Here is a 26,713-nt window from a genome sequence, read left to right as displayed (position 1 = left end):
TTCTGTCCTGTCCAGCAAATCTCCTGCAGCGCCATCACGTCGAAGTTGCGGGGATGTAACTCATCGTAGATCATCCTGTCGCAACCTGCGAAACCTAGCGACTTGCAGTTCCAAGTGAGCTATGTTCGCCGTAGATGCTACGCCGAAATAGTATTGCGGTATGATCGGATCATACGACGAGTCATGCGAGTACTTTCTTACTGATCAACATTCTTTATTGGTCTTGCTATCTTATATATTAGGGTTTACACTTCTTTGCTTATGCTAGGTACATGTTTGATGTTTGTTGTTTATGACTGAGTGTTCTTGGCATTGGGTGCCGTTACGCTTGGGATTTACCGTTTATGACGGTCATGACAAAAGGTGAGAAGTTTACCTGATCTGGCAGTTTTAATGTTTGGGTTTTTTCTTTGATGGAAGGTTGAGGTATGCTACTTTGGGGAATTCGTTGTAAACATTTAATTGTGCTTTAATTATGGATGTGCTATATGGGAATTTACGTTCAATAACTAATTGCTAATTATGGTAATTTACGTTCAATAGTTACATGCTAATTATGGGATGCTACACGTTCTATTACACAAGCTTCCAATCGTGATCCTTTATTCGTCGGCTAGATCGTTGCCGATTGTATCGAGTCGTATTATCTTCTATGTCGTTCGTAATAGTTGTTTTTAAAGGCGGCTTCTTGGGCCTGCGCAAACCTCCTGTCTCGTCGGAGGGCCGCCGTGTCAGGGCTGTTTAGTGTCCCACCTAACACCAGGACTTAAGCTTGTGCGCTTTGAGCAAAACACGGTCGCTTTTGCGGGCAGCAGGGACCATGTCCAAGGGCTTGACGACCCCTCCCCAGCCGTATGTGAGTCAGGGGGTTCTGCCTAGGAGGTGGTGGGGTTAACAGGGGGCGCTGTTAATTCCCTCCCAAAAACCACATATCCGCAAGCAAACCTTATCAAGCGACCGTGTGCCGCTTAAAGCATACAAGCCCCTAACCCCGAATCCCAAGGTGTCAGGCGACCCGTGCCGAAGGGATGAATGGCCTGGGGGTGAAACAATTAGCCAGGTCGTTAACGGAGCCTGTGGAGGTTCCACAGAGTGAGAGCTGCTTCGGCGGCAAGCGGGTGGCAGTGGGTGGTACCCACACACCCCCAAGTGGTGCACATGTGGTGCAAGGAATGGGAGTTGGGGGTATTACTCGTAATACCCCACAGAATGAGGGACCGAGTGTATGGGTGAGCACACAAGTAAGTCTCTGCATGGTACGCATGGTCGGTAGTGTTAGAATGACTGAAGTCTGGTGAGGCCTGGCAGGAGTGTCGGGGGGCAGATACCTCTGCGGCACCTCAGAAGTAGGGGACACGAAAGTCTCGCTGCGTCTGGCAGGAGTGTCGGGGGGTTGATGCTTCTGCGGCACCTCAGAAATCGGAGACATGCAAGGTAGTGGTGTGACCCCGTCCCAGGATGGGGAGACCACCACATTGGCTGAGGACTACCTGGGCTTCGAAACGTCAATGGGTGGGTGCTACCGGCATAGTACCTTACGGAGTCCTATTGACAGTATCAAAGCCCGGGTAGGTGAGTGTTAGGCACGCTTGACGTGCCGGGTGTTCCACGCCCAAACGATGCACAGGAGGTGCACAGAGTGGATAAAATGGGAGATGGGGGTATTACAACCCCCACTGAGTGAGTGACTGAATGTCAAAGAGAGTGGTGCACAAGTGGTGCAAGCGATTGGGACTGAATGTATGAGCGAGCACACAAGTTAGACTCTGCATGGTACGTATGGTCAGAGTGGCTGCTTAGGCAGTAGTGTGATCCGGCTGTCAGGGACGGAATGAGTGAAGTCTCGCTAGGCCTGGCAGGAGTGTCGGGGGGCAGATACCTCTGCGGCACCTCAGAAGTAGGGGACACGAAAGTCTCGCTATGACTGGCAGGAGTGTCGGGGGGTTGATGCCTCTGCGGCCCCTCAGAAATAGGAGACATGAAAGGGTCTGCCTCGTAGCTGAGGTAGGAGCGGCATAGGAGCCACCAACCTAGGGTCGCCTCCGGCTTGGTAGACAAGTGGTGCCACCCTGTTGCAGGACGGGGTGAACACCACACTGAGTGAGGACTGTCTATGTTGTGAGATGGCGGCATGGGGTACCCCCTGCAGGGTACTTATAAATTGGTCCTTGCAGTCATTCAAGCGGCATAGGCAGGTGAGTGTTGGGGCACATGTGGTGCCAGTGTGTCTTGTGCAAATGTGTTGCATGGGGAGTGTCGAAGAGTTGAGGCGCATACGTGCACTTGTGTACGTCATGGAGGGGCGCAATGCCCAATAGTCATCCCAGTATTGCTTAATTGCGGGCCGGGGAATGACTGGAGAGGAAGGAGTTGGTTTTAGTGGGTCGGGAGTGGTGATCCCATCCCCACACTACCTGGGTTCGCCTCCCCAGGTGTCTGTTTGCAGATTTCCATTACCTTCGTTAAAAAAAAAAAAAAAAAAAAAAAAACGGTCGCTTTTGTGGAGCCTACACACTTAGCTCATTTTACAGTATTCGGTAAATTTTACCGAAATCTCAACCGCTGAACTGTTCGGTAAATTAATTTACAGATTTTTTGTATTTTTTTCCATTGCTCAATTGTCAAAATCACCGAAAATCAGTAAAATAATTTACCGAACAGTTCAGCGGTTGATATTTCGGTAAAACTTTACCGAAGTCGGCGATTTATTTTAAGTGTGTATTTGCGGATACATGCAACTTTTTATATAAATTTAACAGGGCTACCCTACCACATCCTAGGCAAGCCCCACAACTCGCAGATGATCTGGGGAGGGGTCGTCAAGCCCATGGACATAGTCCCTGCTGCCCACTTTTTCATATGTTTAGCAATTCATAAACGATTCGACTTGGGAGAATCACTATTGAATTTAATCACGATCGGTTAATGCGTTTAGAAAATATGAAGAAAATGGTGTGTTGAACCATATATGCTTGGTTGTTTGATTCGGTTGGTTTGCAAGAGCCATAATGTAGGCAATGATTTATGATGTGTATCAAATCAAGGTGAAACCAAACGATTGAATCGATAGAGGCATCATCACCGCTAGGTGGATTAATCTGGGTTTTGTTAAATATCTTGGCTGAGTATTGACACAAACCCAATACGAATCAAAAATTGGGATCCATCCTGATCGAATCCAATTTTTTTCGTGGGAATCTCTCAAGAAATCTGTTAAATATCTTGGCTGTGCATATGCAAAACAAATGTTTCGAAATTCAGAAATTGATATGAAATTTGCGAAAAAGAATCCACGTGTCTTGGAGGAACTCGAACCCTCAAACTCCTATTCTCTAGATAGGTGTGCTCCAACCTCCACCTCTTTTTTTGCAAATTGAATATCTTTTGCTTGACTGTACAACAGTAAAGCACATGTGAAGATTGGACAAATCAAGCATCCGAAAGGTATTCAATTTGCAAAGAAGGGCTATCCGCGGTGGACGTAGGTACTCGGGTTCTGAAGGCTTTTCCGCAAACGTCACCATTAAGTGGTCTTGTTGTGTAGGGGTTATCACGCCTATCTAGTAAGTAGAAGGCACGTGGATTCTTCTTCGCAAATTTCATAACAATTTGTCCATTTCGAAACATGTGCTGTGTATATGCACAGCCAACATATTTAACACATTTCTTGACCGATTCCTACGCAACAAATTGAATTCGTTCCGGTTTCCTGAATTGAGTCAAATTAGTTTGTGCGACACCTCAAACTTCATGATTTCACAAAGCAATGATGGGAATGATATTTTAAGTGTTCTTGGGTCACTCACAACCATTTATGTAGAACCTTTAGTTAAAAGGGTAGGCCAAGTTTCCGTTTGGATTGAAGAAACATTAAAGAATAAGAAGACGCACAAAAGTACTAAACTCATGGAAATCAAAACTTCTACACCCTGCCCATCAGAAGAATTCCACCTCATCGTAAATAAATTGAACATCGGTATGAAATATTGCAGAACTGAAGATTGCTCATTCGTCCCACCGATAAGTTATCCTACCAGTTTCATCTCGGGTTGCAAACCGAAAACACAAACGACAAAAATTAATTTCAGATAATCTCGAAACGATCGTGTTTAGTTTTGACGTACAGACGCGAACCAATGACGGCAATAAGCTCGCCATATTACCTACCATGAGAGATGTTGGAGATAATTTCTCAAATACCAACCGGACAGATTTATTAAGTTAATTTTATTCAAACAAAACAACGCGCCTTGTACAGTCACAGCTTCTACATTGGAACTGTTTGATACTCCCAGTTGTTGGGCACCCAACTGTGCGCGCACCGACCACGGGTGTAGCTCTACGAGGAAGCGAAATGAAACCAGCATTCCGAGAATACGCCACGCCAACGACATATGCGCTTCGTTTTGATAGCGGCACTGGTTCTTTTGACCATCGGGATCCCAAAAACAGAAGAGCCATCAATAATCGTTATTATTAATATGTGAGATGTCTTTTGTCCAAAATCGGTGCGTCTTTCTGTGGGAATTGTTTTCCTGCTGTCCAGTGCCTAATGACGCCAATCGTGGTTCGATATGTTGGGGAACGTCGCACGGAATGTTGGGGAACGTCGTCGTGGTCAGAATCGTACGCAGAGCGACCACACACGGGGCTGCCGGTTAGTCTTGTTACCGGTGTTAGGTTTCAGGCTCGTCTGAAAATGGTTAGCAGCTCAAAGCACCTGGTTGGGACAGCGCGTGGCGTCGTCGTCGTCGGTTATCGACGTTGACAAGGCGCTTGTGTCACTTGGGTTGTGCAATGAGAAAACCATTGGTTCGAGTTGTTCAAAAGCATCAATTAGTGTCTGTTGCTTATCGATATAGAGTAGATGATAAGGAAAACTATAATACTTGCGTATAATTAATCCTGAGTTGCACATGGTTTTAGTAGATTTGTTTTACACACTAGCTTAACGATCAGCTTCTTACGATGAAGTGCGGAAGTTTCGTGCTCTAAGCGCGTGTGCTTGTTACCACTTTCCCAGCTAGTTGACCACATTTTTGATGGATGCCTATTATGACCCAATTGGAAGGAACAGTTCTGCAGAGTACCTGCTGAAATTCAGCAAAGTACTGCAACGTGTTTTAAAATGCTTTGTTTTACAAATTAAAGTGCAGAGGCTTCCTCCTTTTTAAGATTTTTTTGTGGAATATGAAAAGATTTGTGTCGTCCCGATCTGTCGGATTGTAAAAAAGCAGCGTCAACTGATTCGCGAGTTTGCGTTGATTTTGTATTTCGTGTTATCTTTAATGATCGAAGTTGAACCAGGGCGTCTCCAGTGTTTACAAGATGACAGTAGAAGCGTATTTTGCAATCGCAACTTTATTCTATAATGGAAACGGGGGTGTTTACTGGTGACTACTCAATTAACCATCCACTTAACGGTCCTTATCCTCAAAATAGGATGTCGTCTACCTTACTGTGCATTGAGAGCAACTGGACAACGGTATATCACGAGGTATGAAATTGGTCATTGAACGACCCCACACGCGTTCCGCAATACCTACCAGACCTGTTCGGATGGTTGGTGCGTGCAAAAGTCAGTTGACTTACACTCCTGGATAATAAATCTAAATTAACGCACATTTCATGATTGTTTTTATTGAATTTCAAACACCATTCGGGCCGTAAATTTTTATCGTCCGTCACGTCAGTCACAGGCGTTGCTCATGATTGCTGCTAGTTCAATCAGTGCGTGGTGCTTAGTACCAACCGCTACAGTACTGATTCGATTTAGACAACCTCACCTTTGGTGTACCGTTGATACCTTTATTAAACATTAAACATGAAATTTGGTTTCAAAGCAGATTCTGTACGAAATTGGGTTTCCAGCTTTAGAGTTAGCAACACCCTGACCGCAAGGATCTACAATAAATAAACCGGGTCGTCCCTGTAAGGCTTTAGGCTGCCGAAGCAAAGTAATTTGAACGACAATTTATTCTGCGTAGTAAAAGCCAGGTTTTCTTCGTCTTCGTTCAACCTGAATTTGCATTGCTTGGGAGCGAAAGCGTGTTTCCCCGGAGCGAAGACCGTGTTCACTGTGACGGCCAGCTTGTTGCAGCAGAGCAACGAGGAGAGTTGTTGGTCATATTTTATTGAAATTAATTCTTCTCCAATTTCGCATTCGATGTGTTATTTCTTTGTCAGGATATGTCAGTGCGGAGTGTGGGAGGGTCCGGCAGCAATAGCAGCAGGGCCGAACAGGGCACTCGCATGGCACCGTACTGACGTTAACAAACAAACACTGACTGGCGGTAGGTAATTGGAGATACACGAAGGCCTGCTGGGTGCTCGATGCTGGCAGAAGGAACGGGTTGCAATCGGTAAAACAGACGCACAGACCATAAACCAGCAAGTGGTCAATTGAACGGTGTGAATCACATCGTTTTGCTGGATCGGTTAAACTCTTTGGGTACGTGTTTAAAATTGTGATCTTTACACTAGCTATTGGATTGCAAATTTATTGAAATGAACCGAACAGCAGCTGGTGGGCCTTGGTTTTGAGCCCACGGTTGGCTGGCGGATGGTTTGCGTTCTCCGGGCGAGGTTCAATCAACAATATCTAGTCGATTGGTCATAAAGTCGTTTAAATTAGTACCACTTGAACTACTGTGGAATAAATTGTTACAGATAATTGTATATTATTATGTTGCAGGAGAGGAGGATTCATCTTCTCTATTGGCATCCCGACCAGGAACAAACACCTTAATAACAAGGGTTATTACGGGCACAATGTCAGGAAAAATAGCAAAAATCTTATTTGACGCTTTTGAATCACAAGCCGAATTCAACTTATTTATCAATAGTTTCATCAATAATAACATTATCAGGGATAGAAAGACAAAACACATGAAACCCATGGCCTGACATTCTATCAAGTTCATAACAAGGTTCTGAGAATGATCTTTATCGTCCCTTACAGGACAAGTACATTCGAGGTAGGTACTTCATCTGACCGGGATAAAAACACCCGGAAGCTTAACTTTTTTCTAATTTCATTTGCTAATTATCTAATACATGCATTCATCTCTTATACTAGATGTTCCGTGTTTTCTTAACACTATAATCCTTTTTTGCTGTGATAGATTTTCATTTAAAATAATACATTTCAATTGCCTCTGGCAGTCTGGATTTTTCTTCTGGTTCAATTAAATCATTTAGGAATTTCAATGTTTTAAACCTAAAATGAACTTAACCTAATTTATACTTAGATAGAAGATTGCAACGATATTTGTCTAAAAATGGAAATTATTTTATTGGATATTTGTTGCAAGGTTTCAATACCTATTAGAAATTCTATGAAGTTCATTGGTACTATACAACGGAGGCGACTTCAGAATCATTTTCAAAATTTTATTTACTTTTATTTATTATGATTTTTAGGATCTTAATGTGGACTGACTTCCTTAGAATATGTTGGGGGAATTGGTTAGTTTTGTAATCAATTGAAACCATGCAAATATTGGGTGCAAGCCAGAGTAAACGCGACGAGCGATGCGTCGCGACAGTGCATTTAGACAGCTCATTGATATTGCTTGTTTTTCTTTCATTTGAGTCGCGTTCATCGCATTTACTTTGGCTTGCCCCTAAGACGATGACCACGTAGAGATTTTCTAGACCGTGAGATTCAATAGCCACTCTGTAACAGGTTTTCTGTGCTCCGGAATTGTGAAAATTGGTTCAGGGAATATGACCAAATTGCTAACGAACGAAATTATGTTAATATGGATATCAAACTTTATAGTTATGCGAGTCGATGACTATTTAGACATTTTCAAGATAATAATTATATCTGACTATCCATTAGTTGTTTTCAGATTCGACAAGAATGCCATTTTATGTTTTTTGAACACAAGTTGCATTCACAACAGAAATATTATGACCGTTGTTGCTTATATTTTTTTTATTTGGTAAGCAGATTTGGCAATTACTGATTTCACATTTCTATGATACCTGGCAGCTGATGAAAATTAGTCAGTGAGTTTTACAGTCCTGAAAATCTAATCAAAACCAGAGCAAGAGGGCATAACATACATACATATATCATAACTTGATGTTAATAAATGATACTCGTCATAGATAAGTTACAATGACTATGACACGACTTTATTAATTTATATGAAAGTTGCTGCAACCAAATCGGTTTGAATTGTGTTGATAGCATAATAAATACCTCAACCATATTGTTATTGTGTACCACAGCGGTTCTCAACCTGGGGTACATGTACCCCTGGGGGTACCTTCGCTGGCCCCAGGGGATACCTCGAACAAAAATGCGTAATGGCGGATGTATTACATACAATCAATAAAAGTTTTGATAATTGTGTAATTTGTTTTATTTGAAAACTTTGTCTTGTAGTACTCCAAGACTTGTACACAGAGATAACGTCTCACTCAACAAATTTTCCATCGTTTACGTTTTTAACAATGGATTAATTTTTTTGTATGTGGTCTATTGGCCACCGATGGTGCTTTCATTGGTTTTACTTGTGTTAGACGTTTACACACTACCGCCATCTGGTTTCCGATGCTTCACTCATAGTGCATTTAACATTGGGCGATAATGTTTCCGTGACGATGCATTTTTTTCTAAGTAAGACGTCTGGTTCTTTGTGGCTTATACATAATATGCATGGCGATCAGTAAATTAAAACCTATTGAATCTGTCATCCGCTGTGTGAGAAAAAATCAAAAAGACAAAACGTCTGATGAACAAAATTTAAAAATCTTCAATGCAATCTCCCAATTTAAAACAAAATGTTGAATAATATTGTTAAGAATTTGCTTCTGAATTAAAATCTAGAGTCTGACAGTACGGAAGCCTTCATTCGATGCTTGGAATTTTTATTTCAAGAGGCTTGGAAGCCTACTTTTAAGAGGCTAAGAGGCGTCCTTGAAAGATGCTCAGAAGTGGCTTTTGATAGGCTCGATAGCCGTCGTCCAAGTAGAGGTTCGGAAGCTTACTTTAAAAAGGCTCGGAAAGCTCCTTTCAGGAGACTTGAAAGGATTATTTCAAAGGGTTAGAAAACCTGCTTTCAAGAGGCTCGGCAGTCTGCCTTGAGAAGGCTGGGAAGCTTCCCTTCAAGAGGCTCGGAATTACTCTTCCAAGAGGCTTGGAAGCGTACTTTAAAGAGGCTCAGAAGCGTCCTTTCAAGATGCTCAGAAGCCTCGTTAAAAGTGTCGTAGAAGCCTTCTTTGAAGTGTCTTGGAAGCCGCCTTTCAAGAGGCTTGGAAGCCTCCTTTCAAGAGGCTCGAAAATCTCATTTGAAGAGGCTCGAAAGACTCCTTTCAAGAGACTAGGAAGCTTTCCTTTAAGAGCCTCGGAATTCTTTTTCTAAGAGGCTCAGAAGCCTCTTTTTAAGTGTCTCAGAAGCCCCTTTTCAAGATGCTCGAAAACCTCTTTTCAAGAAGCTCGGAAGCCTCCTTTCTAGAGGATCCGAATCCTCCTCTCGAAAGGTTCGGAAGCATCCTTTAGAGGCTCAGAAGTCGCTTTTCAAGAAGCCTCCTTTCAAGAAGCCCTGAAGCCTCCGTTCAAGGGACTCGGAAGCATGCTTTCAAGCTCGGAAGCCTCCTTTGAAAAGGCTCGGAAGTCGCCTTTCAAGAGGCTAGGAAGCCCTTTTTTTAAGGGTCTTGGAAGCCTCTTTTAAGAGGAGCGGAAGACTACTTTCAAGAGGCTCGGAAGCCTCAAATAGTCATAAAGGTCCTGCAGGAAGCCTGATGCATAAATTTTATTTGAACTGGAAAATTTCACGGAATAATGAAAATTTCAGCCAATTTTATTGAGAGCTATACTGCCGCTAATCGCACGTTGATGTTAGTCCCGTCTATATGTGGCATTCATATACATATATAACTGAGTTTTAGTTAGCGACAGTATATTCAGCATTTCACTTGTGGCCGCCTCAATTTAATACACTTTCTGCTAGGATGCATTCGATTTGACGTTTGGCTTGCATCATATGACATCGCAGTCATCACAATCATCACGAATTATCATTATGTTGATGAAAACTTTTCGTTTTTGTGGCGACCATTAGTACTCGTAAAATGCTGAATATCCTGGTTTTCAGTTTTCAGATCTGTTTTTCATAAACTTATCTACATTTATTTTCATAATGACAACAACAAAAACATAGGGGGTACCTCAAGTAATGCAAAAGTTTGAAGGGGTACCTCTCAAGAAAAAGGTTGAGAACCGCTGGTGTACCATAATCCGTATTATAATAACTGATTTAACATATATTTGATATTCGTAGAACATGGTTGAGTTACTATTTCTGGTTATTTCCGTTATATGCGAAGCTCTCCCAACCCATAGATCATTGCAGTTGAAAGTATTGGATATTAAAGTGTTTAAAATGTATTCCCTCTTGGCCTAGTAGTTATCGTTTTCAAAATATGAAAGCTAATATTATATAATTGCATGATCTTGGTCAGTGTAAAACTCTCCTCATTAGGGTGGTTCAAAAAATCGATTTTGCTCCACAGCGCTCATATGATTCTGTATCGTGTTCTGAGTGTCCTCTGAAAATTTGAGCTAATTTCAAAACTGATTTAGCACAAACCGTTTCAAATTTGCATGCAAATTAGTATGGGGAAATTTATTTTTTCATTATACTGATAATGACGCTTCCTCATTAGGCGTAGGTTAAAAAAAACCTACATAGCTAAAAGGAATACTCAAGAGCTTTCACTAAGCGAAAACCGCATTTTAATTAATCGTTTCAATAATTAGTAATCGAATTGAATCCATACCGTGGGTTTCTGGAGCTTATTGTGTAACTTCTCAACAGGCAACATTGCTGCTTGTGGCGCGAAAGATTGCGGGGAGAAATTCAGGCTACTATGTTGGACTGCACATTTCAGTGATGCCCTCAAAGCAGTTTAACGATCATGTCTAAAAATTTGCAACCTGCCTTAAAATCTATTACTATTTATTGGGGCGATTAATCAATATGCGGTTTTCATTGGATGAAAGCTGTTAAGTATTCCTTCCAGCTATGTAGATTTTCTTTTAACCTGTGCTTAATGAAGAAGCGTCATTATCAGTATAATGACAAAATACATTTCCTCATACTAATTTACATGCAAACTTGAACCGGCTTGTGCTAAATCAGTTTTAACCCAAATGAGCTCAAATTTTCAGAGGACACTCAGAACATGATACAGCATCAGATGAGCGATGTGGAGCAAAATAGATTTTTTGAACCACCCTACTCCACATAGCCACATAGTGATGATGCCTTTCTCGTGCCATTGTGAGAGTTAAAAAGCATACAAGAAAGATCCAAAGTATCACTGATAGAATAATGATAGGGATGACCACCCTTTTCAAGCCAATCAGATAACACTGAGTTCATTTATTCATTTATTTAGTTTACATCTAAACAGATAACACTGAGTCAACCATAAAATACTGAGTTATTTCTCGAAAAATTATGCTAAATTGAATTTCGACAATTTTTTCCTATCTTAACCTATATAGGTATCTAACCCCAGGAAAATCTTGAAATCTAATTTTCTTAAATTTTCACCGATAGAATATTTTGATCGCATGCTTTCCTGAAAGGGGATGATTAGTACTAGAACCCTTTGAAAACAGATCGGAGGTTCATCTTAGTTTCATAATATTGTTATTCCTGGTATGCGAAGAACATGCATTTTACTATTTTCCCTCCCGACCGAAACAAAAAATCTCATGCAAATGCTGACCGCACGCCGGCACGACTCTAACGTAGCAGCAAACAAACAGTTTGCTTCATCAGCAAAAAAAATGTCACGACGTCGTGTACCGTGTGGGACCGAAATCCGTACAGCACCGAAATCCGTCCACCTCATGAGATATCAATAAATTAAGAGAGGTTAAAGGTAATTAATGTAGGAATAATTAATCTTATTCTGTTCAGATACTTGACAGTAAGCTTTTAGGGCATAGAATTGGAAAAAAGGCTTTGAAGTTAAAACCACAAAAATCAGAAACAAATCTCCACCCACCAAACACGGAGTTTGTGCCGCCATCTTGTTTTCGGGTACAGCATAATTGCACCAAAAGTAACTGTGTTTTAATTGCTAATTGCAAATCATTACATAAGATAAGCGGAATACAAATCGACGGGATCGCTTCTCAAGGTGCATATCGAACTATTTACAGTGGTAGTTTAGTCAATCAGGTTGTTTCAATTTAGATATTTAGTTAAGAAATAGCTGTACGGATTTTGATCCTTTGATTCGAAATCCGTCCACGGTGGACGGATTTCGAGTCAGGAGTAGTTGATTTAATTCATTATTTTATCATGTTTTTCGTAGTTTTTAATGAGTAAATGTGAAACACTTCAAAAGTAGAAGCCTTCATGCGCCTGTGTCAATGACAAACGTTTTATTTACATTCTATTCCTATTTTCTAATGACTTTTTCATATACGAAGGTGCTTAAGTGTACGGATTTCGATGCCCCACGGTACATTTTTTTTTGCAAACTGTTTCGGCTTGATTGGTGCATAAAATTTGACTGGATAAAATGTAATTATTCGCATAATCAGAGTGTTTTAAAGTACATTTCCCAACACTGGTACTGACTATTGGGAAGTTCAGCGCTGAGGGTACAGGCAGTGAAAGTCAAGGCTGCGGAGGATATGACTAGGGGAGAACGGTCCAAAATGCACCCCAACCCCAACTTTTGTTGTTTGTATTTTCTTAATGGATTAAACTACAATCTTACGGATGTGGCTGAAAAATAGCAAATCGGTAAATTTCAGTGAATATGAAGGGGTTTTGCTAGATTTTTCCAATGGAGCTCAATGATGGATAACTAATTATGAATTGCAATGGTAATATTCGTTCATAAATGTACTACAACAGATTATATGAGTGATTTTATGAGGGAGGCCATTTTGCCCCATGGGTGCATTTTGGACCGTTCTCCCCTACATCAATTTATCGGACGGTGGAATCCAACCAGCCGCCATCTTGAGGGAAGTTGGGGATGCGGATGCCATCCAACAGCTAAAGACCAATAAAGCAGCTAGTAAGGATGGTATCGGAGCTGAGCTCATCAAGATGGACCTGAAAAAGCTGGCCACTTGCGTGCACAAACTGATAGTCATAATCTGGGAAACTGAACAGCTACCGAAGGAGTGGAAGGAAGGGGTTAGATGCCCCATCTACAAGAAAGGCAACAAGCTGGAGTGTGAGAACTTTCGAGCGATCACCATCCTTAATGCCGCCTACAAAGTGATATCCCAGATCATCTTCCGACGTCTGTTATCATTAGTGAATGAGTTCCTGGGAAGTTATCAAGCCGGTTTCGTTGACGGTCGCTTGACAACCGACCAGATCTTTACTGTACGGCAAATCCTTCAAAAATGTCGTGAATACCAGGTCCCAACTCACCATCGGTTTATTGATTTCAAGGCGGCATACGACACTATAGACCGCGTAGAGCTATGGAAAAGGCTGGGTAGGCTGACCAGATCCTTTCGGTGGAAAAACGGGACAAACGCACTTGCAAAATGGGACATGTCAAAAACCTTGTGACAAAATTCAACAAAATTAAACATGCATTAAGGTCTAGGATTTTATTACTGATCAATATCAAAAACTTTTCCAATTTTCATCAATTGAAAATAACAAAAAATAGTCAAAGTATCCTTCCTGGAGGCTAGTTTCTAGTTCGGAAAGCATGCCACGGGAGTTGGTCCCTAATGCATTTTTAAAGTGGCGAGGTTTAGGGGATTTGGACTAGGAAAACGAAAAATCGTCCTATCCCCCCCTCCCCTTAAGAAAGGAAAGAACATTATGAGGAAGTAATTTTAATTATTTCCATGAATATGGTTGAATAAATATCAAATCATTTTCAGAATAAATATCAAATCAATTCACAGTCCTTTTTGATCGAAATTGATTTAAATGATGCTAAAAGTAGCATCACATCTCGGGAATCTTGTCCATTAATTTTGTCCTCATGGTCATGTGCTTTCAAAAAGGCCCGCACATATGGGCCTGTAAACAAGTCTTAAAGTACGTGGGAACCGAAATCTGACCAAATTTTCACTCGGTTTGAAACAGTCTTAAACTCGATTTGATTTTGTTCAGCTGATTTATTGATTATTTTTTTACAGTGGATGAATTCGAAATATTCTGAATTATTCAGAAAGACTCCATGATTCTTAATGTTTCGAAAAGAATCAAACGATTGAAAAATATGTGGTAAAGCAGATATGAAAAAAAATAGAATTAACCTCCCGCATAATCATGGACCATACGTAGACCGCATCTGTTATAATTGAGGAGAATAAGTGTTATTGTAGGGATGGTCTCACTAATAGTAGTTAACTATAAATGGACAGTCTTACATACTGTTTCAATAGTAGCTCGGATGGTAAACGGTCAAACGACCATATGAGTAATAGGCGGTAAAGTATAATTAACATTTAAAGCCGGTCGTTTTTTCTAACAAAATTTTCGATGTACCATACATCAGTTGGTAAATGTACAATTGAATAACTATGTAATTAGTAATTACACATCGACAGCATGTTATGTGGTCGAAGTTCTGCCAAATCACACCAAGCGCCAATGAAAAATTTCCAATTTTTTCGCCACAGTTTTCGCATAACAGATTCAATTAATCACATTGTATTGGACATTGTTTAACGACATAACTTAGGATATCCTACAACAAATGTACGCATGAATTCACATAAAATATTATCCGTTTTCCTTTTGCGAACAAAAATCACAAGTCAGTAAAAAAGCCGCTTGGTGCGGTTTGGTTGAACCCCGACCATGTATGAAAACGTCAGCTAGCAAAGGCGAGAGTTTACTGCCCATACTGAGACCGAACGTTTGCCTGTAAAACTTTTGCCTAAAAACGAAATTTTTTTGTTCCATACACACCTGAGCCACGGCAAGAAATGCTTCAATGTGACTTGGTGAAGCTCGGCTCCGTTCTAGGTACCTCCTTAGGCTTTGCAGCGCTTCCGGAACCGGGACGCTTGGAAGTAGTGCCGTAACAGCAGGCGACGGCGGGGGCTCGCCTCTTCTGAGCTTGAGCCCTTGATGCTGCTCGACGAATTCTACCGATTTTTTTCACTTTTTCCGTGTGTCACAGGTTATCTCTTCAATTCATGCAAAAGCCATGCTGCCTTTTTTTCAGCCAGGGTGCGAATGTTCGACGAAATTGGGCACATTCCCACCGGATTTTTACGGATCTTCGATAGACAATACAAGAAGGGTACTTTCGAGTTAGGGACATGTAATTTTCGTTCGAGTTTTTCTTCCCCCATGAGGTGCGCTACCTTCTGTCTAACTTTATTTGCTACTTCAACCATTCTATTTGGTGGATCTTTAGGTTTGCTGTTTTTGAATTTGCATTCCTCGTATGGGCTGGAGTCAATCATGGCATGGACGCGTGAGTCATAATTTTCTCTGTCTATAATCAACACGACATTCCCTTTGTCGGTCGGCGAATAGATCACATCCCTAGTTTTCAATCGTGCACTAGGTATTGAATTTGGAATGATTTTTACGGTTGTGCTTTTCCATCGTTCGTTGAATGCATTGCTTTACACTGTAGCGAGCAGGCGATTTGTACGCGTGGTTGACGTATTTGATGGCACTTTCAATGCTGTTCACTACATTTAGGGTTTCTTGAGAATTTTATCTGGAAATTCCTCCAGAAGTTCTTCCGATAATTTCTTTGGGAGTTCCTTCGGGAGGTCCTCTAGGAATTCTTCTAGGAGTTCCTCCTGAAATTCCTCCGGGAGTTCTTACGGAAGCTCCTCAGGTAGTTCCTTCGGGAATTCCTCCAGGAAATCTACTGGTAATTTCTACGAGAATTCCTCCGGTAGTTTCACCGGCAGTTCCTCCGGGTGTTCCTCTGAGAAGGAACTCCCAGAGGAATTCCCGGAGAGTTTTTCTGAGGAATTCTCGGAGGAACTGCCGGTGGAACTTCTGGAGGAATTCCCGGAGGAACTCTCGTAAGAACTCCCGGATGAACTGTCAAATGAACTTCCGCAAGAATTCCTGGAAACTCCTAGGAACTCCTTGAAAAATTCTTAAAGGTCCTAAAGGAATTTCCGGAGAAATATATGAAGGAATTTCCGGAAAAATACCAGGAGGAATTAATGTAGAAATTCCCAGATGAAATCCTGAAAGTTTTTCCAGATGAATTGCTGAAGAAATTACCGGATGAGTTCTCGGGGGTTTGTTCTAAAGAAATTCCTGGAAGAACTCTTGGAAGGTATCCTACAGGAACTCTCAAGTAAATTTCCGAATGAAATTCTGGAGTAAATTCCGAGTGAAATTCCCGGAGAACGGGATACCTGAATACCTGAAGGAATTCCCGGAAAAATACCTGAAAGAATTTACTGGGAAATACTTGGACGAATTCCTGGATAAATTCCTAAAGAAATTCCTAGAATATCCATCAAGAGATATTCTGAAGTTATTGCGAAAAGAATCCCAGAATGAGATCCTCTAGGATTTCGCTATTGAATTTATGGAGGTATTCCCGGAAAAAATCCTGGAAGTTATCCCGGAGGAATTAAAGGAAAAGTTCCTAGAGGAATCCCTGGGGAAGTTCCAAGAAGAATTTTTGAAGGAATTGCTTATAGATTTACAAGTGAAATTAGTAACATGAAGTAAAACATGAAGAGAAGAAAAAAATCTTCAAGAAATATCCTCATTTTCTGAAAAAAATAGTGATGGTTTTCTAAATATGTTTTTGGGTGAATTACAATTACATGAGAGGGATTTTCAAACGATTTTGAGAGGAATTTATGGATAACTTTCCGGAGGAATTTACAAAGCTCCCAGGCCAGCTACTAGAAGGATTTCTGATAGAAACGTATTATTTTGTAGGAGATAGAGAAAAGGAAAATATCACATCAAGTATATGAAATCATTAAGGAGAAAACGAGGAAACGATAAAGTAGATAAAATATTGTATAAAATATATAAAGATAGATTAAATATACCTTAGTGAAAACCTAGAAAGTCTTAGGAATACCAGTAGATAAGTTGATTTGAAATTAGGTTGGATTATAAATTATATACGGATCTTAAGATCTGATGACCAGATGAATACCACGCTTTGATTCGCTTCAAATTTGTTTTTTTTTAATGAACCATTGTTAATAAATATTGAAAATCTAAGCAATGAAAATTTAGGTGTTGATATCTCTATATTTATTTTTACTTGGTTGTTTACTTGATTTTCGTCAGCGTCAACGCGCTAAATTTAAATATTTTAAAACCGACGCGCCCGACGTTGTGATGCGGTTGATTTGGAACATTTAGTAGAACAATGCGTAACGCGCGATGCACTATTGTGCTACTTGACCAACTGAGGGCAGAAGAGACTATTACTATGTTCGCACTAGGGCACAATAGGACAGCCCCATATAAAGGAGTGGCCAAAACTACCAATAGGTCAATTTTCGATTTGGGAGAGTAAAATGTGATGAATACACAGCTTATAACCTAAATTTTTATGATCGGGACGGTTTTTATTTTTTGGATTTTTTAGGGTGGGGTGGGGGCGTTCAATCTAGCCCCTCCTAGAAATGATATTTTTACGTTTTTTGGGAAAACGGGCAGCTTTGCCATATTTTCGTCTCAAAAGTAACATATTTATATATCGTTAATGTTATAATAGCTCCGTTCAGATTTTATTTTTTTTTCTTTGTTGAAGTACATAGCCGTAAAGTTAATACAAACTGTATCCAGCTACTTATCTGGTGAATTCAATTTGAAGTGCAAGCATCCCTAATACATTTAACCTAACTTAACATTTCTTACAACTATTCATTATCACTAATGTACATTTTTAATCTCCTTTTAAAAATATTTATATTTGTTTCATTAGCAAGATTTCTTGGAAGTGCATTAAAGCGTATAATTCCCGTATAAAATATGTTTCGAGAAGCTAAAGTGGTGCGAGGCCTGCTAGTGAAATATCTGTCTCTGTTCCTAGTCATATGAGAATGTACATCGGTCGCAGGAATAATTTCAATGTTGCTTTTTATAATTCCATTTCTTATTTTGTATATAGTGATAATATGATTGATTGATGGTTTTCAATTATCTTTCGATTATCTACTCCCTCATACTTTGAGTAGAAATGACCGATAAAGCCGATAAACAAATCATTCACCACAATCACGGTCGTAAAATCTGTTTCAATTATGAAAATAAAATTTGGCTTATAACAAAAAAATGAGGTTCTATCCAATAAGATCGAAATCAGGTGATTGGAAGAACACGTCACGATATGGACATACCTCCATGAGTGGTAGTGCGAATTCCGCATAAACCTGCCGATCGATAGAACTAGATGTAAAACAGAACAGCACATGGGGAGATCGTTGCCTGGATCTTTTAACCTGTCTTGGCACGGTGGTTTCCATACCACTAACCAAGCCGTCCACAACCAGGGCGTTAGGCAAGAAGATTCACGCTTCGATTGTGTGCTGTTCAATAGATGGTCTTCCTTTCTCCCTTTCACCCTCTATCGCTTCATACTTGTTCGCGCCCTAGCGAATGGCTTTCAATCTAATGATTTTCAATTATCTTTCGATTATCTACTCCCTCATACTTTGAGTAGAAATGACCGATAAAGCCGATAAACAAATCATTCACCACAATCACGGTCGTAAAATCTGTTTCAGTTACTTTTTAAACTATTTTTCCTTACTAGCATGAAACTATAACGCCAAATAGAAGGTATAACGGGACTGTTGACAATTAGCTATTATTAGTGAAGATTAATGATTGAATGAATATTCTATGTTTATTATCGTTTGAGTACAAAATTTGAGAAGTTGTCGCCGGCGACAACTCGCCTACTGTTTTCACGTGAAAAGTTTTCACATGAAAATTGCAATCATGATCGTCTGATAATGATTAAGCACAACACTGCTCTTGTGATATACGGTTTCCGTATTTTGTAAGACTTTTTACAAACAAATTCTTCTTTATTTTGTTCTACTAGCGATGTTAGTTTTTCAGTAAGGCTACCAAAACTATGACATTCATCTATATCATGATGTAGCGAATCATTCAGAAATCTTTCATATCGGATACAGAAACTTTTCTCATGAACATCAGGTTTGGCAATCTGTATTTCTACAGACAGTATAAGTGTTTTATGGTCTGATATATGACATTCGGTGTCCATTGTAATCAAATGTAATTTATTTTCAAAATGGTTACTGATGAAGTGGTCTATGGTAGTGGAGATCGTGTTGGATAAACGAGTTGCATGTAACGGATTCAAACTATTGAGAATAATATAGCCTAAACTTTCTACTCTACATCGATAGTTTGTCACAAGCTCATTAGAGCCATCCAATAAATTCAAATTGAAATCCCCACAAACTATCATTCTTTCAAAATTTGAAATCAGTTGCTCAAATTTATCAATAAATAAACAGACGTTTCTTCCTGGATTATACACTCCCATAACTTTTAGGTTAAAATCTAACAAATCAATTACCAAAAAATTGTTGACGTCGTAATTGATCTCTAGTATTATTTGACTTTTCAAACTATTTAACACAAAAATAGAAACTCCTCCACCACGTTCCTCTCTACAGGAATGGTAAGATGTATAATCTTGAATGTTACAAATTTCATTATTATATAACCAAGTTTCGGAAAATACAATCACATGAATAATTATATTTAGATCCATAATCAACTGTGTCAGATCTTCCATTTTATTTCTGCAACTACGTGTATTCAAATGAAGTATGTTCAAGTTTAAACTAGAAATATCAATTACATCAACCTTATATTCAACCTTATATTCATTTAATAAATTCGGACAATAATCCATTGATTTAACAATACAATTTGAGTGAACTACGATAGAATTCAATTAATGCAATCCACTGAGATCACGAATATCAGTTATTTTTATAGCTCGCGATGATTCATCCTTCCTTAAAAATATTTCTCCGTTCGAAAACATAAATTTGAAATTATTCTGCTTCTTATATTTGCGAGTAGCTCCGAGAAGTCGTTGATTAGGGTGAGGCGGTGATTAAAGTAGATCCGTTGTTTCACACAAACCAATTTCGTCACAGAATATAGGGCGGTCACGAGCTGCCTTCAAAACCTTCTTTTTCGTTGAGACATGAAGCGGACTAATATTGCCTTTGATTTGACGACGACAAACGACATGCTTAAAACGCTGACATTACAAACGATGCCTAGCAAGGTAAAATATCATGCAACAATGTTCTCGATTCTCCCGCTGCCTTAATCACATTAGAGATGAGATACATCCAAGCTTGACTGTTTCAAAACATTCAACTCAACATTCAACAACAATTACGTAGTGAGAAGGAAGGGTTCAAAATTCATAATTTCCATCACATTATAGAAGCGAATTATAGATTTAACCATAACGTGTCATAACGTGTTGGATGTGTAGTGTTTGAATAATCCTTTACACTACCTTTTATAACTATGAAAGAAATCTTAATGAAATACCAAATAAATGAAATACCATTCCGTTGATTCACAAATGACGCTAATTAAATCGTTCTACCTCCTTTGTTGGTTTAATAAATTCTACAGTGAGTTTTCAAAACCAGAAGCTAATAGTGCTTTTTTGATCATTTTAGGAAATCTGTGTTTGCGTCCATTTGTTCACACGAATATACAGTTAAACCCTTTGTATTACCATTAGTATTTTATCCAGCATCAAACAAGCTTTTATGCGTAAAGTGATTAAATTACGTTGGTTTTGTAGAAATGTCAAAAATCGATAGTATGCAAAATTGGTCCCATACCCCATTGAAGGCTAGAAAAATATGTTTCTTTTCTATCTATGTTTTTATGATAAATACCACCATGTATTGTAGTATTCATAATTTTGGCCAAAAATACTATGTTTGCCCTCATTGTAGGGCCTTGAAACATGTTATTCGGCTATCTTGATGATTTTATTGGACAATTTGAATAACATGTTATTCAGGTCGTAGTGCGAACATTTAGTATATCCGGCAATCCTATGGTTAGCTATTGGGTTTTCGCAACATAAAAAACAATCTCACAGTCATTTCACGGACAGTCGTCGTGGGTGGTTCTGGGCCGTACGGTACCAACATCTTTTCTTCTTGGAATAATTGATGGACCTGGCTTTCTTATCTTGGCTAAGCGTGGCTGAGCGTAGTTTTATAAAAGCATTGAAATATTGAGTTTCAGAGAACACTAGCAGGGTTTGAATCAAAGGAAAATGAGAAAATCTCTCACTTATCATGTCTGTATAACTCTCGATAGGTAGCATACCGTGAGAGACGTTTTCGTAGCTGTTACGATAATCAACTGATTCGGGGGCTACACAAACCGATAAATTTCTTTAATAAAGACTCAATTGCGGGGGGCACCAGTTCTGATGATGCATATCAACTTGTTTTACACAGCCACGAAAATGTTTTGTCCCTACATAAAATGAGCGAGAACAAATCATTTTATTACCTTGGTGGGTGCCGCATATCCAAATCAGTTTTTCCAACTTATATCTTGAGATTGTCTTGTTTTCATGGTTTGTTATAATTCGAAGTGGTTTTTGCCTCTCATTTATAGTTGTTCGTTATCTGTTGAAAGCGATTTTTCAAACCCTGAACACTGGATTTTAGAGAATAGTAGTTTGTGCAACTAGTTGCAAAAGATGATTTTTCCTGCACGAACTGTACGAGACTTGCCGAGTTGGATAATATCACGAGTGCTGAAAAGCGAGTTTTCCAACGAGCGTATTTTTGCAATGACGAAAATGGGCTTAAATACGATACATCTGTACCAAAATGATACAATTTTATTTACTTCACATGATCAATCTTGCCAAAAAATCATGTTGCTGCAGAAAACCAACAGATTTTATGTTATCGTGCCTTCGTGCTCGACAGACCAGAAAGCGATAGATAAACCTGTCTTTGGAGATTCTCTCATGCTCAAACATTATTTAATTTATTACGTGACACAGAGAAACATACCCAAGCCAATTGAATTAAAGGTGGTCATGTAACTATTGTTCTAATGCTGGTTTTCCATTATAGCACCCAAATGAGTGGATTTATGCAACCCATTTGAGTCGCATAATGTTCAAAAGCACCCATGTAAATGATATGGAAAAGTAGGCCGTTTTATCCTCAAATGCCAACTGTCACGGTATACGAAAACAAGGTAGGCTCGTTAGAAAATGACACTTCGAAGTGACGCATATTTTATCGCCACATGTTGGAGTACAAAGTAAGCATGCTGCGACCGTAAAGCATCGTCTCGGTCCAGCTTGTACGAAGATAGCAGTGACGTCACATGTTTACACCAAACTGATTGTTTACATACGTGATGAGCCTGCCTTGTTTTTGTATGCCGTCAACTGTAAATCAGGTAATGATCAGGAATTGAAAAATCAATTACATTCAGAATCTATACATAAAACTTCTGTATTCCAAAATAAGGTTGTTTTTGAATAGATTATCGAAGCACAAAGTTTCATATGTTTGTTTGGAAATCCTTTGTCGGCGCGGTGTACGCACCCTTTCGTGAGCCAGATTAGTAAACTTTACATCATATGATAAAACAAACGTAGGTATACAGCCGCCGCAGGTCGCACTTTATTTGAATGTCTAAATTAGTACATTTATCAAAGCCGAAGGAACGGAGCGAAAAAAGAATAAAGCACCTCTTTACTGCATGCCGAACAGCCACTTATGAGTGCATCCACCCGGAAGATCCGCGCCAGTTGACAATCCGAATGGTGGCAGACGGTTCCATATGAAGACGGCTTTTCCGCAGAGAGTTAAAAACAAGGAAAACAAGATAACACACGGTTCTACGACTGCGAGATACGGGATTGAACTTTTCCTTTGATGATAAGGAGACGATGTTGCCTGCTGATGAGACACGGTGGCGATGCACGACGGTAACACCGTGGGCAGCATCCATGGCCTCCGTGGCGCTGACTGTGGCCACAATGCAACGATGGAGTGTCTTTGCGGCCCTTCGTTTCACTTTATGCATCGCCGCCAACCAAACGCTTGACGCCGCGATCTGTTGGCTTGTTTATGCTTTCCCATCTGGGAAGATAGGGTAATTGTTTGCCGCCCCGCCATCCCGATAAAATAAACCACACGTGGATACACGGAGAGAGTGACTGTTAGTGGCGATACGCAGCCCAGTGAGCACACACAGAGGCAATTGTAATAAGTTCAAACTTTTCGTGCGGCATCAAACAGCGAGAAAGCGCTTTTGGACAAATATTGCACCTAATATAAACTTCAACTGAAACTTTCTCTATTGAACCATTGTGTAACGAACAGGTGCGGAGAGTATGCGTAGATAAGACAAGACTTGCATGCTTGGGAAATTGAGGTCAGCCGACATCTACAAACTTTTGAAGATATCTGCATTTGATCATCGTGTACATATGCTTGTTTGGATAAGCAACGACTGTTTAATAAATATTTAATGTGTACGTACAGAGATGAAACGATCACAAAATACACCTACATAAACTCCTGTGTGACTATGGAAAAGGCATGGGTTGTAAGAAGGAACAAGTTTGGATATTCTAAATATTTATTTTCAGTAAGTATGTAATCGGTTTTTAAAATGTCTATGCATTTTATATTCTAAGAATAGTCTATCAAAATTAATCGAGCGTGTGGAAAAACAATAAAAAGTAAATTTCTCGATAAGGAACAGAGAGTAATTTAAATTTTAATCAATCAAGTGCACATATACTATAATTAAAACAATTTAAGTACAAGTCACAAAATCCGATAGAATTGAGACTCATTGAACCCATGCTCAGACTACAAACCACTTCAATAATCAAAAAAATGTCTGTCACCATCTAACCAAAACGATATTTTCCCAGAATACTAATGTAAAAGGGTTTGAATTGTGCAAGAATTCTATCCTGGCTCATTCCTTGAAGCTCAATAAAATTTTAGGTGTCACTAACAAGCACTTCTACTGCCAAATCAAATGGAGTGGTTCCATATCACATCCCCGACAATTGCTTCCTAATGAATGGCACAGACGTGTTCTTTCGATTCAAATTTCCAATAAGATCCTGATTGCTTAACACCCTGGTTCTTATGCCCATGGATGCAGTGCTGTGCAGTCCCATCCAGTTGTGTCAGCCCGTGATGGGTGCTCAATATTCCAACCACGTATCGTCGCCTGCTGTGCGTACCAGTTGAACGTATAGAAATCAATTCACACATCGACGATCAACCGTACTGAAAATTCCAGATGTCCGTCAATTAAATCCTCATCAGCAATCATCGCCAATCCAAACCCAGACACGGTCCGATTAAGCCATTTCATTGGATTCGCCGCTCGTTGGGGAGCAGTTGAATAGTGGATTATTTATTTTCTAAACCTCCCACATTCAATTCAAATTATTTCCAAATATTTTCGGATTAAATCGGCATATTTGGCATTTCTGTGCCATTTTAGAGATATCGTGGTCTTTTCGATTGGTAGTTTTCAACTTCTCGCACAAAAGGCTGGGCAGATCGATTAATGAGCGTTGAAAATCATCATATTCATATTACTGGCGGATAAATTTATGGGAGATTTATATTTATTCCAGATACAGTTCGTCATGCATGTCACAGTAGAAGCAAAATTTATAGTTGCGCTTTGTCGATGAATAAATTTGTGTTAAGTTAACGTTTTCGCGCTGGAGCAAGAGAATAAATTTCAATACAAAATCAGAATACTCATTAAACCAAATTCATCCAGTATACTTTTCTTTTCGTAATTAGCCAAAGCAAACAACCATTATTATAATCTTCGAATGTTACTCAATTAACGATACGGCATTGCATGAAATAGATGAAATAGATGGACCCCTTCATTCCATACTAACTGACCCAACATTGTAATGGACTTACACTGATTTGGATCAAATTTTGTGGATTTGTTTATCTATTGAATATACTTAAAAATACATTTTTTTACTATTGGACAACCCTCGTAAATGAAAGCCCCCGTTTTTGACGATTTGTGAAAACTATATTTTGAATAGTTTATATCAATGGCCAATAGTTTTATTATTATAAAACCCAGTGTTTTCCATAAAATTTGTGCAAGGAACACTCAAATCCCCAAGGTACTATGAGTTTACAAACAAAGGTACTATGAGAATACAAACCAAAAAGTCCACGCAGACTTTTCTTTAACTGTCTTAGGTTTCTTACTCCATTTTCAGCCTAACATGCGTACGACTTTGGGCGTGTAATAATGCAAAGGAGTTCATTTCTGCTTTAAAATAGCTATTCTGGCTAAACATCGTTTGAAAAAACTTTTATTATTAAAATTAACGAGGTATAGCACGTATTTTCAATCACAGCGATTGCTTTACCGGCATACTTCAATTCAATTCGGCATAGATTCGCTCAATCTATCAACATCTTAATCTCTCTATTCTCTCGGACGGTAGAAAATGCGACTTAAACAAAAATGCACGTCTGACGACAACAAAATGCCAGATGGTATTATTCATTATCATTTTATTCAAATCTTTCAAACACTTAAAACAATGTGTTTTCCCTTTTGAAATCGAGAGAATTATAAATAACATGATAGCGTTAAAATTAAGAAATTCTTGGGCCGAGGTGATTTTTTGTACGTTTGAGAATACATTTCAAAGCTTTAGCTAGCTTTAGCTTATTTTTAGCTTAGCTTTAGCTAGCTTTAGCTTAGTTTTAGCTTAGCTTTTTAGCTTAGCTTTAGCTTAGTTTATTTAGCTTAGCTTAAGCTAGCTTAGTTTAGCTTAGCTTTAGCTTAGCTTTTAGCTAGCTTTAGCTTAGTTTTACTAGCTTTTTAGCTTTAGCTTTTTAGCTTAGTCTTTAGCTTAGCTTTTAGCTTAGCTTTAGTTTAGCTTTTAGCTTAGCTTTTTTAGCTTCCCACCTCCACCACCACTCCTGTCTGTTCCAGCCCCATCCACCCCATCCTCCATCCACCCCAGCTCCCATCTCCCTCCCACCTCCCTGCTCAATCCCTGTTCCCAGCCCTGTTCCCCTGTTCCAAACTCCCCACCACTGCTGTTCTCCCACCGTCCCCACCCCTGTTCCTCCCTGTTCCTGTTCCCAGTCCACCCCTGTTCCTGTTCACCTCAGTCTCACCCCTGTTCAGTTCTCGTTCCCTGTTCCCAGCCCACCCCGTTCCCCAGCCCCACCCAGCCTCAGTCCTCACCCCCACCCCCCACCCTCACCAGCCTCCCCAGCTCAGCCTTCCCCAGCCTCAGCCCACTCCCACGTGCCACTCCCCACCCCCAGCCCCACCCCCCACCCCACCTCAGCCCCCAGCCCCCACCCTGTTCCACCATCCCCAGCCCCAGCCCTGTCTGTTCCTGTTCACCACCTGTTCCTCAGCTCACCCCACCTGTTCCACTCCCCAGCCCACCCACCCCACCCCCACTCCAGCCCCACCACCCCCTGTTCCACTCCCCACCCCAGCTCCCCCCGCTCAGCCCCACCTTCTGTCCGTTCCTAGTCCGTTCGCTTCAGCCCCTTCGTCCCTTCCCTCACCCCGCCTGCCCCAGCTGCCCCAGCTCAGCCCCAGCCTCACCGTCAGCTCCTGCTGCCCCACTCAGCCTCACTCCAGCCCCTGTTCAGCCCCTCAGCACGCAACCGAACCAGCCACTTGAT

At 40.1% G+C, this 26,713-nt stretch overlaps 1 protein-coding gene across 1 annotated transcript; it reads left to right on the top strand.

Moving 5' to 3' along the window:
* Positions 1–1,427: 1,427 nt before the first annotated feature.
* Positions 1,428–26,712, top strand: LOC134203758 (uncharacterized). Its single transcript, XM_062678620.1, has 2 exons — positions 1,428–1,572; positions 26,075–26,712. The coding sequence occupies exons 1-2, from the start codon at positions 1,428–1,430 to the stop codon at positions 26,710–26,712; spliced, it is 783 nt and encodes a 260-aa protein (XP_062534604.1).
* Position 26,713: the final 1 nt, after the last annotated feature.

The sequence above is a fragment of the Armigeres subalbatus genome, unplaced genomic scaffold, assembly GCF_024139115.2.
Source record: "Armigeres subalbatus isolate Guangzhou_Male unplaced genomic scaffold, GZ_Asu_2 Contig210, whole genome shotgun sequence".
Taxonomy (NCBI): domain Eukaryota; kingdom Metazoa; phylum Arthropoda; class Insecta; order Diptera; family Culicidae; genus Armigeres; species Armigeres subalbatus.
This window is presented reverse-complemented; position numbering and strand designations above follow the sequence as displayed.

Coding starts and splice junctions, on each gene's coding strand:
- LOC134203758 (XM_062678620.1), top strand. CDS start 1,428: ATGCAAGGTAGTGGTGTGACCCCGTCCCAGGATGGGGAGACCACCACA. Junction 1,573..26,074: donor CAGTATCAAAGCCCGGGTAG/GTGAGTGTTAGG, acceptor CCCTGTTCCCAG/CCCTGTTCCCCTGTTCCAAA.